General features: G+C 39.3%; 5 protein-coding genes and 1 pseudogene across 5 annotated transcripts; 4 read left to right on the plus strand and 2 right to left on the minus strand.

The window, feature by feature from the left end:
• The first annotated feature begins 698 nt into the window (after positions 1–698).
• Positions 699–4121, plus strand: LOC135634206 (uncharacterized). Its single transcript, XM_065144519.1, has 3 exons — positions 699–1007; positions 1352–1479; positions 3327–4121. Exons 1-3 carry the CDS (start codon positions 718–720, stop codon positions 3401–3403), a joined length of 495 nt encoding a protein of 164 aa, XP_065000591.1. The 5' UTR covers positions 699–717; the 3' UTR covers positions 3404–4121.
• Positions 4122–4174: 53 nt separating this feature from the next.
• On the plus strand, positions 4175–6127 carry LOC135634207 (uncharacterized; annotated as a pseudogene).
• A 502-nt stretch (positions 6128–6629) lies between these two features.
• LOC135634204 (oleosin-like) lies at positions 6630–7740 on the minus strand. Its single transcript, XM_065144518.1, has one exon. The coding sequence runs from the start codon at positions 7369–7371 to the stop codon at positions 6871–6873; it is 501 nt and encodes a 166-aa protein (XP_065000590.1). The 5' UTR covers positions 7372–7740; the 3' UTR covers positions 6630–6870.
• Positions 7741–7774: 34 nt separating this feature from the next.
• On the plus strand, positions 7775–8200 carry LOC135632566 (uncharacterized). The gene has a single exon (XM_065141175.1). The coding sequence runs from the start codon at positions 7775–7777 to the stop codon at positions 8198–8200; it is 426 nt and encodes a 141-aa protein (XP_064997247.1).
• Positions 8201–10022: 1822 nt separating this feature from the next.
• LOC135632418 (amino-acid permease BAT1 homolog) lies at positions 10023–15034 on the plus strand. The gene is made up of 8 exons (XM_065140984.1): positions 10023–10378; positions 10479–10739; positions 11889–11907; positions 12014–12233; positions 12323–12504; positions 13359–13648; positions 13801–13930; positions 14465–15034. Exons 1-8 carry the CDS (start codon positions 10242–10244, stop codon positions 14810–14812), a joined length of 1587 nt encoding a protein of 528 aa, XP_064997056.1. The 5' UTR covers positions 10023–10241; the 3' UTR covers positions 14813–15034.
• A 740-nt stretch (positions 15035–15774) lies between these two features.
• Positions 15775–18794, minus strand: LOC135632943 (uncharacterized). The gene is made up of 4 exons (XM_065141860.1): positions 18609–18794; positions 17678–17873; positions 16653–16672; positions 15775–16022 (listed from the first exon to the last, which is right to left on the minus strand). Exons 1-4 carry the CDS (start codon positions 18725–18727, stop codon positions 15992–15994), a joined length of 366 nt encoding a protein of 121 aa, XP_064997932.1. The 5' UTR covers positions 18728–18794; the 3' UTR covers positions 15775–15991.
• Between the last annotated feature and the right edge of the window lie 90 nt (positions 18795–18884).

An 18884-nucleotide genomic window follows, 5' to 3' on the forward strand; every position in this document is an offset into this window, starting at 1 on the left:
ACGAAACCCACATAATAAACCGACTCCCAATTTCTGTTATTTTACTGATGTTCCGATCATACCCCATCCCTCGGACCGCTGAGATCTCGAAATGGTCAGATATGGGCCGTCCGATCTTTCTTGTTCATCATCGTGTACGTTGTTAATCCACGTGCAACGCATGTGAGGGTCCAACAACATCTCGTGTCCGCAACTTGAATCGTGCCGTGGGTTGCACGCTCGGAAACTTGACGTGCACAGTGGAGGTCAATGATGTCGACCACCCCGGCGATCGTGTTTTTGATGGGATCTTTACCGTTCATTGAGATAAAAGGATGCAGCATACGTGATCCATGATCTTAAGACACTGATCTAATCGAATCGGATCTTAGAGCGTAACTCCATCCGATCCATCGATAAGTGGCGCTAAAAGCTTCGGAATGTATGAATCTTTTCATTATACCATCCACCTTCGTACTTAACACATTTTCTACTGTATTCTTTATGTTATACAATACTATTAATAGTCGTATCGCTGTGCAAGTAGCCCCGGACATGGATGATCAAGTGGGAAACAGAAAAAGTTTTGGGATTTCCTGTCCGATCCGAGACAGCGTTTGTGGATTTTGCCGCCGACAGATGGAGAGCCCCCCCCGAGAGACGGGGCTCGTAAAGCTAAATCTGCTAATGAGTGGATCGTGAATCCTGTTTGGGATCGGACAGACGAGCGTCGACCTAATGGTTGAGTCCCCATCGAAGCTTCATTTCGTGCGGGTCTCCTTCTGCCTCGTCTTCGGTGGAGACGCCTCGGGGTGCAGCAGGAGGGCCGAAGTCGTCCTGAATGAGCTCGCGATGAGGCCGTCGGATTCCAGACGCGAAGGGCAAGACGAGGCCTGCGGCGGCGGAGGGGAGGGCGGGAGGGAAGGATCCGCCACGCCGCCGGCCTTGCGAGCTCCTGGCCATTTGATCGCTCGGGTCTTCTCACAGCTCGATTGCGTAGATCTCCTCAACTGCGCCCTCGTCTGCAAGTGCGTAACTCAATTCACATCCCGCCTTCTCATCTTAAACCCTTTCGGATTCTATTAGGAGTGCTAGATTTTGCCGTCCTTCTGTTGTATGTGGAAATGCCGTGTGCCGTTTCCGGGGCTCTTGTGGACGAAAGATCACTTGATTATGCGAGCTAGTCGACTGAATGCTCAATAACGATTTTCTAACTGACGAAAGGAGTTAAGATTACATGTATTGACTCCCCATAAAGTCATCCTTTTGTTAGATTTCTTTGATGCTCGTTTGGTGAATTTTTCGGTTGTTTCATCTTTGGTTATAAGGGGATTTCTTACTTCGTGGCATTTTGATTCTATTGAATTGGCAGACAATGGTATAGGGATTCGGCAGAGCTAAGGGAAGGTTGGAAGAATGAATACTTTGAGGCATGGAATCTGTATGGGCTGTGCATTAAAAGAGAGACGCATCCACCATCGTCCAATTGCTCCATAAGAGGTGCGCACAGTTGGTGCCCTTGAATTCCCTTTCTTCTTAAGACAGCATAACGCATTCAGCATCTGAGGCGGCACATCTCTGCAATGCAAAATAGCGTGTGCTTCCTGCGCCTATGCTGTATGTATATATGTCTTCATGTGAGATGGTGACATATTTTGTCACTCATTGATTCAATGAAGAATTGGACCAATCTACTTCAGAAACCAATGTATATCTCATGTAATACCTGAAAATAGGTTGGGTGCACAAGAATTTTTGTTTGGTTACATTGCTAATAGAACATGATGATTCCTTTTCTGATAGAACATGATTAATAATTTTTCTTGCCTGTGTATCAAGGAAGTAGCAAATGCGACAGCTAGGCAAAATCGTCTAAGGTTGGATTGAACCTGTATATTCAGTCCAAGGATATAACATTTTAGATTAAGCATCTTGTTAAATCAAGATTACTCATAATGGATTTGATGAGCTTGATGGTCACAATATGCCAATTATTTTATATTTGCTATTTTTGGGGTTCAAACTGAATATTCATATGCTCTTACTTATTGTGTCTACACTTTTTTGTTTTCTGATTACCTTCTTTTAATTGCCATTTTTTTTCTTAATTCTGCTTTTGCTTTTTCTTCTATGGCTCATGAAATATACTAACAGACTATGGTCTAGATGAATAAGAAGGGTCTCTACTTTGGTGATGTCCAATGATACATTCATTATGGTTGACCTCCTCGTTGGCTTGCAGTACGTTACCATTTCATATAGAGAACGCTATTGCCACGACTCTAAGTGTCGTCACATATGAAGATTTTTCATGTTTTGTTTCATGTTCTTGGAAGATAAAATATATTGTGTCCTTTTTACCAAAGTTAAGCAGCTTCATCACAGCATTGTAAAATTCTTTCAATCATTTTGCCATTAAAAACCAAAAGATAATACTTGGTTGAATGGGTCTAGTAGGATTTGGTACAGTTGTGCTGATGGGAGCATTATCATCATGGATATAATTGTTGAACAACCTAATAAGTGCCCTCTCTTAAAGCTACCCCTAAGATGGGACTACTGTTAGAAGTATAATGAATGTAGGAACTCTAGGAACATACCGTTTAATAATATTTGGAGTTTGGCAAACACAAATGTGTCGATTCTTTGAGAAGAAAATCTTATGTTAACTTCAAGAATCTAGCTTTCATCAAAAGGTTCTTTAGTCCTAGGAATTATTCTTGATAATGCTCACAGGCATGAGAGAATGCAGTTTCATGTGCTTATACCATCTAAAAAGTTGATTAGTATATCGAACTAGCTACATGTGTTATATAGCATGATGTACATGCATTCCTACTTGCAAGTGCATCCAACTTGAAATATTTATGCTATTTTTTGTCATTATGCTGAATGTGTAACCAATACTTAGGGATTTGTATCCTGCTCTTGTTTTTTTGGGTCATCAGATTCTTTCAACATGTCACACTTTTTCTTTATGACAACTCATACCATAAGGACCTGAGAGGAAGTTACTATATATATTTATTGAACTTTGGTTGATGATATAGCTATTGAGAAAACTATGGAATGTGAAAGTCATTTAAAACTTTTATTGCCTGTGGAGTTTTAATAAGAATTCATACTAAAGCTAATGTTTCATATCCTTAAAAACATGGTAGAACATTTTTCATCAAACACATTGATTGGTTGATTTATTAAAGGTTAGAAATCAAGAACCTGCTCATGATGGTGTTGTGAGTTATACCAATCATATGGAATACAAGGCAATTTTTTTTTTTAATCTCTATTCTGTTATCCCTCCTCTCCATATTAACATGCTCACTGATTTGTTTTCCCTTATGAAGAATCACCATTGGATGTGCATCAAGATGCTAGTCTGCTATCCTTATCCATGAGGTGTTGCTTACATGTAAATATCTGATATAGATATCCAAGTCTACTATTTTTCCAAGTGCATGTAAGCACTTAAAAGGCCTCACAACCATCACCTGGGGTTCCACTGTTTAGTTTTGATCTAAATATTCGACTTTGATATCTTTATGGATGACTGTTTAGAATCTTAAATTCTGCTGCATATCTATATCAAAGAACCGGTTGGTAAAAAAAATGAATGTCTTGGTAGAATATATAATTTCTTGAAATTTAGATTTATTAATTTTTAGGAGTTCTAAGAAAAAGAAAATGGAAGAACCGTCGGAGAGATGTTAGTCTATCCATGCATAATTTCATGGAATGTAGGTAGTGGTTATGATCGATTCGATAGAAAAAAAAAAAAATAGTGTGTAACATAGAAATCAGACTTAGAAAGGGTGGACAATTAGCTAGAGGTAGATTTCAAACTGAAACTGGATCTTGGATCTAAATGGTTTGGTTTATGGTTTTTGTGAATTGGAACCCATGGTTCATAATTATATATATATATATATATATATATATATATATATATATATGATTTTTTAATTATTTAAAATAAAAAATAAAAACCCTTCAAATCGAAACTGGCTCTAAAAATTTGATTCAAAATAGTCTAATGCATAAAAATTTTATGCAGTAGACTATTTCGAATCAAATTTTATCCAGTTTGCTATCTTTAAGTCTATGCTGATGATGATTCCTCGAAACCTGATGTGATTTTGATGGATGATAGGTTTAGGTGTCCATATACTATACGAGTCGCCTTTTCTTAGACAAGTTTAATATAGTCTACAAACACAAAGAAGAGGAATCAAGTTCATTGGTGAGCGGGGCCCATTATTCCGGTCCGGCCCATCATCGCTCGTAACCGCCCAAGTTTTACCTATTGAACCCGTCTCGGCCTCCACAGCGTAAGAAAGCAGGCGGCGGTGGCCGTGGTGAACCCCCGAGAACCGGCGGGGCGACCCATCGGATTCCTCCTCCGATCATTCGATACCATAAGATCTGTCAGCGCTGTTCCTTCTCCCACCTCGATGAACGCGGAGGACCCCAAGAAGAAGAAGAATCTCTTCGGGGTGGCGCAGTTCCTGCCCAACTGGGGGATCGGCTACAAGATGGCCAAGACTCACTGGATGGGACGTCTCCTACGAGATCACTAAGGTTAACCTCCACAAGGTGGTCTCTTCTCTCCACCTTGTCGTTTCCCCTTCCCCTCTTGCACTTGTTGTTGTTTTCTCACTTGCTTGATTCTTGCACAGGATGGACGACATGGCAAAGCGCGGCGAATCAGGTACAAGGCCGGTGAGTTCGTCTTATAATCCCTGCTGAAATAGTCACATCTCATTTCACGATTGCCTTTTGCGTCCTATTCTCTTGCTCCTGTATATATTCCTCGAGTATCGTAGTGGTGCCTCTTATTGTTATCCACTCTGCACAATCGTGGATAACAATTGGAACATGATGAAAAAGCTTGCTTGGTTAAACATGCAATTCAGCTTTACCCAAACATGAAATCTTCTCTTTCTTAGAGACTACCTGTTTCTATGGCAGCAACGGGAGATCCATATGTATATATAACTTGTTTATGAATTCTTTCCCCTTGAGAGAAGACCTCCTCCTTAGAAGGAAAATGAAGTTATTTTATCCCATAACTTCATTGTTCTTAGGGATAATTATATATTACTGATTAGCTATTTTTAGTATTCCGATCCTTATATTTTCAAAAGTTATATTAAGATCTCTATATTTACGAAAGTGAAATATTTGATCTCATTAGTCCAACAAAACTCTTCTCTCTTAATCCTGTGAAATTATCTTTTTAATCTTGTATATGAAACTTATTATTTTACCTTCGTAAGTATAGAGATCCCAATATAATTTTTGAAAACATAAAGATCGAGATATTGAAGATTAATTGTAAAAGATAATTTATAATGAGCTCTTGTTCTTAAGTTTGTGGAGTATACATAGTGTTCATAGATTTTTAGATGCCATTTTATCATGACAAACAAACTACTATGACTTGGAGCAAGCAGTACCACATGGGTCATGATCATTAGGCCCAAGTTATTATTAGTAAGTCATTACTTTTTAGTCATTTTGTTGTATCAGTTGTTACATTGTTTCTTTGTTCCATATGATAGAGCACCTAATCATTGAGATTGTTGAAACATGATAGTTCTTGATTTCTATGATTATTGGAAGATGTAAGCGAGGTAGAGACATTCATTGAAAGGGAATGAAATGCCTCAATGACTAAAAGATTGACATACAAGAATTATAAGCAGTCGACAATTTCACTGAATTGACTTCTCACAGAATTACAGTATGAAGTCCAACAGATGATGAAATATTTTCATTGAGCGGCTGGAATTGACACACCACGATTTTGGATTGTGAGTCATGTATTATCATAAATCAGAAGCAATTGTGTGGAAAAATTATGGCTTACAAGTTGCTTTTTACTATTGCAAAGTGATGCAATAGACGACTTAAGTTTTTGAGCTAGTGTTATACAGGAGCAATTTAATGATTTCGACTTCGGATTTCGACAACCATAATGGAGTTTGATCTACCTCAAACTTTTCAATTACATGCAAGCGAAGCAGTCTTGTTATTTATATTACTGGGTAGCACTTTTATGTAGTTGTCTTGTTACATACTATAACATTAACATTTATGTATTGTATTCAATGATAATCCTAGTATCTTTGCATATGTATTACTCTAAGTTTCTAGCATTTATACCAGAAGACCACAGGACAAAGTATTACACACTCTCTCTCTCTCTCTCTCTCTCTCTCTCTATATATATATATATATATATATATATATATATATTTGCTTAAGTGTGATCACAAAATTTTCCAAATTGCAGCAGGGATTCTTTATGTCATGATTGACTAGGTTTTCATTTCAACTACACTACTGTATCAGATGTATGGATATTTCTTTCAGAGACAATCATCAGAGACCAAAGGACACTGGGTTCCAATAATTTTGGCCTAATGGGGTTGTAGTCTTTTGTTGTTCAGGTCAACTTTCATATAAAACAAGACACAGTTGAAGCTTGGTTTATGGTACTTGATCTGCAAATTATACCTTTCCCTGAGCTTGTTTTGCCTCTAGTGCTTTGCTATATGTATGTAACAACACTTTACAGTCTGGTTCCCATATTAAATTTCAAAGTTGCTAAGATGATCTTGAATTCTGTGTCAAATCTTTTGTAGAAGTGCACGCTTAATTCTTTCAGATGTAGTCACATTTTCATGTAGAAGTAAAATGTGCAGGTTTACCAGCTGCAGATGTTTTGCTGGGTTAAGACTTCTAAGGCGGACTGCTTATTCTCCGTCCTCCAAATGTTTCTTCCCCGGTGGACGAGGAATCAAAAGAAGAAACGCTGCAGTAACAGAACCTGGCATAACACGAACATCAAAGCAACATGGCGTAACACTAACATTCGAATGCCGTCGATTAAGCTCCCGGCGCCGCATCTTTGACCCGGCTCTTCAGGTACCCGCTGTACTCTCTGGCGTAGTCCTTGACGTGGGTGGCGGTGTCGGCGATCCTGCTGCGGGCGTAGTCTACCCGGTCCGACCCCATCGGGTGGCGCCCGGTGAAGTACCTGTACAGCCACGAGGTGCCCGCCAGGACCGCCACGCCCAAGCCGCACGCGGAGAGGACCACCACGGTGGCCACGAACATTACGAAGACGGCCGGCACCCATATCGGGCTCGACAGGAGGATGATGGGGCCGAAGAAGATGAGGGCCATCACGGCGCCGGTGAGGGTGAGGCCGGTGAGCAGCAGGAGAATGGCGCCGGAGACGACGAAGGTGAGGAAGCCGATGACTTGCGTGGAGTTGGGTGCCTGCTCCTGAAGCCGGCGGACGAGGCTGGTCCTGCCGGGGGGGCCGGTCGCCCATTGTGGCCGTGTCGACGGCGCTACGCCTGGGCCAGCTTGCCGCTCCGCCATTCGGCCTGTTGGAGATCAAGTGGAACAAACGAGAGACACGGGAGGATTATATACTAGCATGTGCAGCGGAATTGGAGACACGTATAGGGCAGGCCGTTCATCGATGGGCATGCAGAAGCACACGTGTATACGCTTATTCCCGCGAGAGAGAGGACCGGTTCTTTCTTGCGTTGCCCACAGCCATGATGCGACCGTGTGGAGATGGTGCGAACGTGTGAATCCAGCCATGCTATTGTAGTAGCTACGTCCCCGTCCCCGTCCCTGTCGTCACGCTCTCCACCAACTCCTACCATTTGCACCACTTCAATTATTGCATGTCTCTCTCCCTCTTTCTCCTCTACCTTTCCTTCCTCCTCCGGTTTCTTTCTTCATCCTTTCCTCCTCCCTTTCCCGAAACCCGACCATGAATTCAAAGCACTCCTCTGCGTTTCTCTTTTTCCTATTACTCTTCGCTCTTCCTCGGTCGAGTCGCTCCGACTATTCTCCCCCGGAATGCCCTTACCCGTGCCTGCCGCCGCCAACATTGGGGACGAATTACCCTCCGCCGCCACCCTCGGAGCCGACATGGGGCGGCTACCCTCCGCCGCCCGGGACGCCGTCCTATGACGGATACTATCCGCCGCCATCAGGAGGCTACCTGCCTTACTATTCTCCGCCGGACTACGCGCTGCCTGCACCTCCGCCGCCGAACCCCATCGTTCCTTGGTTCCCTTTCTACCGCAGGGGCCCATCGCTGCCCCCGTCGTCTGCTTCCGCTGCCGCTGCCGCTCGCAGCGGTGCAATCTTTGCCCCCTTGCTGACGGTGTTCCTCTCGATTCTTCTTGCGTAATTACATGCTGTATGTGTTAATTCTGTCGTTTTCATTTCCGTGCCATATGGTGAGACGCAGCTTTTTTCGCCCATATGGAAAGCAATAATAATTCGTGTTTCTTTACGCGTATACATTTAGGTGTTTTGCTTAGTATATGCATTGTCTACGACAGGAGTCCAAATAGTCGAGAAAGTGCAATGAGTGGTAGGCTAAGAGTAGTCCAGCGACAACAGTAACTGTGAAATATGGTAATGGTTTAGAAGCTTCAAACGTTACATTTATATGGTTCCATCGACGAATCCGCATGTGTTAGGTTGGGTTGGGTATGGAGTCATGGTCTAAGATGCCGAGCGGGTGAAGCGGAGCTGTCGAGAGGTTGATGCTACGTATTTTAAGTCGTGGTGTCCGACACCTCCTCGCTAACACCTCTTCTGTTCTCTTTCTCCTTGACACTAATAATCGAGAGAGATGTTATGAGTCTTGTCATGGGGTTTAATCTCACGCCCATACCCATACTGATGGGTGGACCAACTCCACTTTTTAAGTTATGGACCTATCAACGAAACCAAATTAGATTATCGGATTGAAAAAATCAATCAAATTAGATGTTGCTCGACCCATGTGCATAAGATTATTTAATGTGTCTTCGAGATAGAAACAACTAGCCTCTTTCGTGTCACCTATATGAATATCAATGTTGGGAGGTGTTTTTTTTTCTTTATTCGATTCCTCTAATGTCTAAATTAGTAGCGGAAGATAAAAAGTGATCCCCTTACAACTATATTAAAAGTAAAATTTTATATTTCATCATAAAGTGGTAGAATATTCTATGGGGAGGTAACTCTCGACTGTCTCTAACAATATCTATTTGATCTTTTCTTCATATATAATTATCTTTTTTGCATCCTTGTCAATATAAGCAAACTAGTGGAGGATAAAACCTCTGTCTGTTTTTATTTTCAACTTGGACGCTATGCTGAGGTCATGTATTCTTTCTATCAAATTTATTAATGGATCTAAATATATTATTAACTTATGGTGAAAAATTAAAATGAGCTAATCGATCGATTGGTTTTTGAATAACTTACGTCAATTATGATAAACTTTCAAAGTTTTCATCGATTAATCTAGCTGGCATCTTCAATTATGAAATTATGATTGATGTGAGAAATAAATTACCATTAGTCAAGAAGATGAGGGAAATCAAGTTAGCTCTCTTATATCTACACAAGAAGATATGGATTTGAGAACTAAAATAAACGTAAGGTGAATGAAACAAATATTACAATAAACAAAAATAAGTTTAAAATTTCAGATTATAACACGAAATTGACTATTTATTATTATTTTTGACAATTATATTGGAAAAAAACTATTTATTCTATAATATCAAACGATTGAATTTGGATTGGATTAGTGTGATTACTACCAAGATTTCGTCATGTGTTATTAAATTTAGATAAACCATTATGTATAAAATGTCGGTTGATACTCTCATATTAATTATTATTATTATTTTAAATACTATACTATAAATATTTTATTTTATATAATTTAAAAAATATTAAATATAATTTAAAATATTATTAATCAAACATGATCGGTTCGATTATATTTATGGCTCCTAATTAATAGAGCATATCATCATTAAGCAGTACGACCCACACCACATGAAACTATATAGAGAAAGCGTATATTGTTGCTAAAAAGACCCAACACGCCTCACTAAACAAAGCGGACGACACGTGGACGGCCCCGATCGACAGACGACGCCCATGACGACAAACCATTTAATATCGTCATAAATAACATTCCCGGTTTATCCACATCGCTCGTCGGATTCCCAATCCCCCTCCGAAGCAGAGTAAATGAGTGCCATACTCTGTCTTCGAGATCCCTTCGCTGATGGATTCCCCGTCTCCTCCTCTGCTTCTTCTGATGGCGGTGATTCGTTTCCGAGCGTGTGCGCGGTGAGATTGCAGTGATCGTCGCTGATCGCGTGGTCCTTGGCTATAAAGTTGGCCTGCGGATGGATTAGTGTTGTTGTCGAGAGCGAGAGATGGTGTGGGAGAAGGACGAGGCCGCCAACGGCGGATCCACCGGGGTTGACATCGACGATCCGGCCGATGCTGTGGATTCCGGGCATGCGCGGCTCAGCGAGCTCGGTTACAAGCAGGAGCTCAAGCGCGACCTCTCGTAACCGACCCGACCATAGTTCTCTCTGTCTCTCTATCTTGATTCATTGGTTTTGGTCGTGCGGGACTCACTGACGTTTTTCTGCCGGCGGAAATGTTAGGGTTTTGTCGAACTTTGCCTTCTCCTTCTCCATCATATCGGTTCTCACCGGCATCACCACGCTGTACAACACCGGCCTCCGGTTCGGCGGCACCGTCACCATGACCTTCGGTTGGTTTCTTGCTGGGGTCTTCACCATGTTCGTCGGACTCTCCATGGCCGAGATTTGCTCGTCGTACCCCACGTCTGGCGGCCTCTACTACTGGAGCGCCAGGCTCTCCGGCCACGACTGGGCCCCCTTTGCTTCCTGGATGACCGGCTGGTACTGCCCGTTCTTCAATGCTCTTGAAACTCTACATGTGATTAGCAAGTCATGCGATTAGTTCCTCATCCTTTGGTTTGATGCTGCCACTTGCAATTGCTTCATATCGCCAAGTCTATCTGCTACGTCTATTGTTGATAAGAAGCATTCACATCTGTAGAAGCTCGAAATTGGATCTGTTCTTTAGGATGTAGGGAGTGAACAAGATAGTGAAGTAGGAACATTCTTGTTGTCGATGGTCTTACTCTTACATCATAACAATCTTCTTTTAGTTACCCACAGAAAGGTAAGATATAAAGACAACAATAGTTATCAAACCTCAAGTTTAAGTCTTGTAGTTGAACTTTTGATAAATTGAGTGACTGTAGTTCAGAAAGTCTATGCCCCCTGATCCATCTTCCATGATCAAGATCTGATGCATTCACAGTAGAAAAGTTTGATACTGTATAAAATGCATGCTAGAAAAAAAAAAAAAAAAACAGAGCAAACTCTGATACTGTATAAAATGACTACTCTCAGAAACTTACTTTTCATTTAAGATCCTTTGACAGAATGGAAAGGAACCCAGAACACCAGCTTTCATGTTTATAATTGAAATTAGCAGGTAATATAACAAGTAGATATACTAGTGTTTTGTTTGACTATCTTCTTGACAGATTTACATGATAAATTTGACTATCTTCTTGAAGCCAAATGCTTAGCGGAAGAATGAGTGTTTTGTTTGGAACATACGATAAACCAATATCTTAAGGGAGAGCTTTAACTGATGAAATTTGTTTTCTTGTTATTTTGTATGCTTAATTTTTTGGCTTGATGAAGTTGCTAATGCAGATTGTAAAGAAACAAAATTATTGTTCTCTTGGAACAGATCCATAATGTCTGATGATAATGCAAAAGTTATGCCAACTTAAATGAAAGTCGCCAGAACAGGCACAATGAAGACTGTCTGTGGAGCTTAAACATACTCAATGTTCAGAACTGATGCATGGAAAGCTGGTCATTCATATACCTTCATGAAAATATAAATACTTTTTTCTTTTGCAAGTTATTTTGGATAACTTTTACTGTTGTCCTTCATAATTATGGCTATGGTATAGAAGCTGGTAGCTCTCAATAAGCTTGACAATATCCTTTTTTAATTGTTTGCAGGTTTAACATTGTTGGGCAGGTAATTGTGGCATCTGTTTCGAGCTATGAAGACTTTGCTATCAAGTGGATGGTGATGAACTGTAAATTATGTTCTTCTGGGCTAAGAAAGAAATTCTATTTTGCAGTGGGCTGTCACAACTAGTGTAGATTTCTCACTGGCGCAACTTCTCCAAGTGATGATTCTACTCAGCACTGGTGGAAACAATGGAGGAGGATATCTTGCTTCTAAATATATGGTTATTGGTTTTCACGGAGGCATTCTCCTAATTCATGCCATTCTGAACAGCCTTCCTATCACATTGTTATCTTTATTTGGACAAATTGCTGCAGCATGGAATATACTGGGTGAGCGCTCTCACTTCGTTTCTTCTTTCTTCTTTTCTTTCCCATAGATATTTAGGGGATTTCCACTTATTATTTCAATTGATGCTTAGGTGTCTTTGTGCTTATGATCGCCATACCTGCAGTTGCTACTGAGCGTGCCAGCGCCAAATTTGTCTTTACTCATTTTAACACTGAAAACACTGATGGAATCCACAACAAGCTTTATATATTTGTCTTGGGACTCTTAATGAGCCAATACACACTTACAGGTTATGATGCATCTGCCCATATGGTAAGGATCTCTTTGATATATATATATATATATATATATATATATATATATATATATATATATAGTGAGTTTATTTGAAATTTTACATGCATGAAGCATAATGAAAACCTAAAATCTCCATTCTCAGTCCAGTGGATCTTTCAAAGGTGCTTGTCCTAACCCTAGTGGAAGGAGACCCTTTTCCTGGTCTTAGTAGGAGATCCTCTCCTAATCCTAGTAGAAGGGTACATATATTTTCTATTAGATTATAAATAAGTTTATCTAAATTACAAAAACTAATCCTAGTTGATTAGTTATCTTAGGATTGGAGGGAAAGGAGAGAGTCTATAAATAAAGACATTGTAACCCTCTCGAGGCTTAATAATTTAGACCCTCTCCCTTCTCTTCTTCCTTCTCACCCTCTTGTTTTCCTATTTTATAATATATTCTCTGATCTTCCTCAAACCTCTTTAGGAGGACATTTGAAAATATAAGATTCTTGATAGGAGGGGGCAAAGGCATATCAGTTCTCAACTTGACAAATATAGCTTCATCACTTTAAGCAGACAACATGAGATTTTAATTTCCATCACTGCCCATTCTATATTTGAGTTTTTTGCAGTCGCCTATATATACCCTCTTCTATTACATCCTTTGTCTCACATATCAGCTTCTCTCACAATATCAAGGTTCATTTTCACTCAAATGAATATGATAGTTTATTTTCAATAATTTCAAGTCCATGGGGCTTAAAATTCTAGGGAATGAGGATGCAGAAATTTTTTTCTCGTTGCTAATTTGTGGGTCTTGTTCTGTTAGAGATATTATTTCCAGAACACTAATATTCTCTTGTGGGTACTAAACACTTGTTTCAGACAGAGGAAACCAAAAGTGCAGATAAGAATGGTCCAAGAGGAATAATTAGTTCCATCGGCATATCAATCATTGTGGGCTGGTGCTACCTACTTGGCATCACATTTGCAGTTACCAACATTCCAAATCTTTTGAGCAGTGACAATGATGCCGGAGGATATGCAATTGCTGAAGTATTTTATCTTGCCTTCAAGAGCAGATATGGTAGTGGAACTGGTGGAATCATTTGTCTAGGAATTGTTGCCGTTGCTATATTTTTCTGTGGCATGAGTTCAGTGACGAGCAACTCCAGGTAAACTTTTCATTGTTCTATGCACTTCACTAATGTTGCTGGGTTATAAAAGTGGACATCAACTCTGCCCACCTCTTCAAAATGAATAATTTATTTGCATATATTTGCCAATGCCAGTATCTCTGAATAGATCTATTTTTCTGAAAACTTAGGATGGTATATGCCTTTTCAAGAGATGGAGCCATGCCCCTATCCACATTTTGGCACAAAGTGAACAAGCAAGAAATCCCAATCAATGCAGTTTGGCTCTCCACATTTGTATCATTTTGCATGGCCTTGACGGTAACCATTTCTGCCTGATTTCCTAATTCCTCCTAGAATTATTCGATCATATACTTTGTGAAGCCCTCTTTGATTTTAGTTGTTCATTTGGTTATAATCTATTCAAAATTCACCAAGTTAATAGAATCCATTATGCCATGCTATGATTATGGTTCAATTTCCAATTCCATTACCTCAAGTAGTAACCTGTAAAAGCTGTTTCTCCCAAAAGTATTGCAATACTCAACAAATGTCAGATAATCCCAACAAATGTGGTCAAAATAAATCTTATGGAAATTGCAATATAAGTTGGTCTTCACTTGGTGTTTATCTGCTTCTTAGTTGACTAAAACAAACTTGGCTGTCTGATTTTGATAATAGACTGCACTTTGTCTTTCCGTGAAAAATCAAGTGGAAATGTATTTTGAACCAATATTGGTTTTAGTCTGATACAGAAGACTAAATACATGATTTCTGTACATGTTTTTCCCATACTATGATCACTCGAACCATCAATTCGATGTTTTATCTGAGTACCTTCTGTGTCACTTGCAGTACCTCGGAAGCTTGGTAGCGTTCCAAGCGATGGTGTCGATAGCTACCATTGGGCTCTACATTGCCTATGCGTTGCCCATCTTTTTTCGGGTGACTCTGGCACGCAAGTCATTTGTTCGAGGACCCTTCAACCTTGGCCGCTATGGCGTATTGGTCGGGTGGATCGCAGTTCTCTGGGTTGCAACCATCACCGTGTTATTCTCCTTGCCGGTGGCTTATCCCATTACCAAGGATACTCTCAACTATACTCCGGTGGCTGTCGGTGGCCTACTCATCCTCACTGTTTCGTGGTGGGTATTAAGCGCCAGATACTGGTTCAGAGGACCGATGACCAACATACCAACCTGAATTCTAACGTGGTCTTCCTCTATGCAAGATTTTGATTCAACCCATTCATCAAAGTAGTAATTCTTAATAGATTTTTTGAATTCCTTTCTCTTACTTCATAGCAATGTCTTTTTTGAGTGAAATTTGGGTATCAGGATTCATTTGGATATTAATATTGCCATTCCAGTCCAAGAAGAAACTAATTGTTGGAATATTTATAGGGAAAACAAATCTCTCTCTCTCTCTCTCTCTCTCTCTCTCTCTCTCTCGCTTATTTCTTATTTTAGGGTTGTTTCTCTACTTATTGCTGACAAGAAAGAAACAGACAATTTTTTTTTGTTTTCTTTTTCTGCTATCTCATTTTCTTGTGGTACAAACCTCGAGAAGATTGTATGCCCACAAAGAACGTTGTACGATAAGATTTTAAATTTATGCATTTCCCTAAATAATACATCAAAAATAAAAATCAACGAACTAACTAAACAACAAGTTCGCAAACATTCCTTTGGAATTCAAATAATACTTACGCCATTTTTAGAACCGATTTTATTTTTTACAATTTTATTTCGAAATCAAAGTTGATTATTTTATTTTTTATTTTAATTTTTTTTCAATATACCATTATAAATAATTCTTTAATAAGCTATGGGAGGGGATAAATTCATCATTTAATTTTTTTAAATATTTTTTGATTGATTCAGAATCTAACGGTCACCCCCGTTTCCAGGTTCTAGGAAACAGAACCAAACCAACAACCGAACCATTTACCTAGTTCGATTTCGATCATGATCAGTCTACATGTAAAACATGTAAAAATTCAAGTGGGTTTGAGAAATCATGATATATTAATATAAAACATTCACTGTTCGACGCTAATGTCTCTCTCACTGGAAGATTATCTAGCAAAACCTTCACAAAAGAGCACCAACCAGAAGCAGAAACCAAATCACTCGAATAAGCAGAATCAATTATCCAAAGCACTATGAAGACTTGCTGCAGTCTTCGCAGCATTGAGTAAGTAGTAGATTAACCGGAAAAAAAAAAAAAAAACTGTATGTATCTTAAAAGGTTAACAGAAAAGTTTCCACCGCATAAGAGGTCGAGAGTCGTGAAGATAAGTGTAGCTCGAAGAAGGTAAATAAAAGAAGAATCCTTGAATGCTCCAAGACACCTTCCAAAATCACCGAAATGTTGTCTTCTTCAAAATATATGAACGATGTCATACGCAAATCTGGATATGTCAAGGTTGGACTTCACAAGACCAAGGAAAGCCGTGCATATGATATATGTAACTTCTAGTTTGTGACTTATTGGCAGAACAACAGAATGCTCACTAATAAAAGTCATGTTGTAGTCCGAATAAATAGTTCACTTTTATAGCCAAAACATATACGTAAATAACTTTAAAAATATAAATCACAACATGCAAGATTTTGGCAAACAACTTCTCATGTATCATCACAAAAACTCCATAATGGCAAACTCGAAGGGTTGTGAGAGTATCTACTCTGGAAGGTTCTCAGGGAAATTACCTACAAATTGTTCTCCTCGAAGCCAGATATTAACCTTTTAGATCAGTTTAACATCTTCAGTATTCAAGGCCACTTAACATTAGATTGATTCTAAAGATGATACTAATTGTTCATAGATGGTTTATCCTAAAATCAGGAAAATAACAAAGCCTGTCCACCACATTGACCTACTAGAGCATATCTGTCATTTGTTTTAAGAATTATTAATATATAGAATAAGATTAAAACAGCAAGACAAACAATGGTTGAGACCAAACTGTCAGAAAAAGTCGGTAATTTTCAAAAGCACTAGTAATAGCATATAACTGAATTTATAGATAAAAGGATACGTCCAGAACAGCACAAAAGACTGCAAATACATTTAAAAAGAAAGTGTTAGTGAAACATCATAACAGTGAAGGGAAAAGATAATAAAACAGTTGTAAGCAAATGTCTGAGAGATGGAAACATGACATGCAAATTGAAATTGGGAATAAAATGTAGCATGCTGCAAATATTATTAGAAGCAAAAAATTCTTAATATCCATCACCAGAAGCCTTAACTAAATAAACAATGTCTCATCCTGGATGAAAGCAAAATATAGCAAATACCCGACTTTGTCTAAACTGGCAATCAGGCAAGCCTGGCTAAGTCATGATAGATGAATCTCATTTAACACAGATGAAACCACCTTATGGTGCCCAGTCTGCCATGGTCTTTTCCATAGATTGGAGTGGAAAAAAAAAAACGATGACCAGGATTATAAAAAAAGTTGCACCGGTTTGGGATTTAGACTTATAGCAGTGTCATGAAATAGACTTGGTATATATTTTTATGTCGTCCAGCATGATAAGTCTAGGGTATCTCTTCCTTGCCTCTATGACTTCACCATTAGTCTTCAACTCTGTGATCCTTCCTTCATTCTGTTCCAACTAATGGAAGAGAAAATGCCTTTGCTTCCCATGCTCATGGTACAGCATCACCACCAAGTTCAGTTGCCAAGGCCATAATTATATAGCAACAGTTTCATTTTTAAATAGATTTTCTTTCCAAGTGGCAAAAGAAGGCCCTTGGTCAACGCCTGTGGTGCAGGCAGGCAAGACACCACAAGAACTAACATGTTTGATGGATGAATAAGACCTCATGGTAAACACTGATTGCTACTCCTTTCAGATTATGTTAGGTTGCAAGTAGGTTACAATAACAATTTCAGTTCTTATTTTAAATTTTGATTCTGCGCTATTCCAGGACTGAATGTTAGTCCTCTGAACATCTTTCTTCATATAGGGAAGAACTTCCAACGGCAAGAAAATAGCAAAACCAAAAGCACTAAAACAAACTTGAGCACAATAATAAACTTCTTAGATTGTTTACCATGAGGCCACCAAAAATCCCATCAACCAAAATCCTGCTCCAAGAGTCGAAGTATGCATGGACAGAAAATTTTGCTTTGGCTGCGAGACTGAGAGAAGCAACTGCCATCACTATGAAATAAAAGATGAAGCCTGTCAAGCCTGTAAATCCCCATATTCCAGCAATCACTCCACCAATGATGGACAAGAAGGTACGACTGCAGTAAGAAGTACAAAATGGCTCAGTCCATCGACTATCTTATTACATGGTCAACAATAATGTGCAAGAAGCAAACTGAATCTGAACTTGCAATAGAATAAAAACATTTATCTTCTTTTGTTGCATTGGTGGGATTCTCCTATGATAGACTAATTATAAGGTGTCATGTTCCTTTCTGTCAAAGGCCCTTTTTTAAGCAGTGTTATCAGTCTAAGCTAAACGTTTGTATGATTATGGCATATGTTTTGATATAGACAATATGGTCAAAGGAAATGGAAAAGAAAAGAAACAAACATGCTATATATCTATTTGTCTAAGAACAATAATTATGGTAGAACTTGCACTTGAAACAACAGGCATATCTGGTCATCAATCTGCTTTAAGACTAATTGTCCTTCAAACACCAGATATTAACGATGACACACATCAGTACAATAAAATCTCTTACATCTAATTCGTCTACATTTTTTGCCGGTTCTTCTTCTTTCTTCACACCCAAAAACAATTGGAGGTTCTATAGTATCTGCTCATCATGTAAAGAGGTTTTCCATTACATTCATGATCATTCGGCTGCCACTAATGTCATTAGGGATCCAATTTTAACACCATAGCTTACATCACGTATTACTTCTACGTGACGAAAAGGAATAAGAAACTCATACAAGTTTGTTCTTCGGAGGACCCAAGGATCCACGAGAGCAAGCATGAGCATGATGCGTTTTGGGAGGGTTACCTATAGTAGATCGACTTAATGTTGCTCTGGAGATTGTCGACGTTGAAGATGGGCAGATCATCCACAGCATCCCCGAGTGATTTATTTGCCGAGGCTCTCGGATCTCCTTCCACCGCCATAGCCGCTCCTTAGGGTTTGTGTTGGGGACGGAAGGAAGCGCCCGCCTGTCGTTGGAATTGGATCACAACAATATAACGGTATTAGTATTACCGCAAGATAAATATAACGGTTTTGGTACCGACGCTACAATTATATAACGGTAAACGTTATTTTAAC

The sequence above is a fragment of the Musa acuminata genome, chromosome BXJ3-3 (genome assembly GCF_036884655.1).
Source record: "Musa acuminata AAA Group cultivar baxijiao chromosome BXJ3-3, Cavendish_Baxijiao_AAA, whole genome shotgun sequence".
In the NCBI taxonomy this organism is placed as follows: domain Eukaryota; kingdom Viridiplantae; phylum Streptophyta; class Magnoliopsida; order Zingiberales; family Musaceae; genus Musa; species Musa acuminata.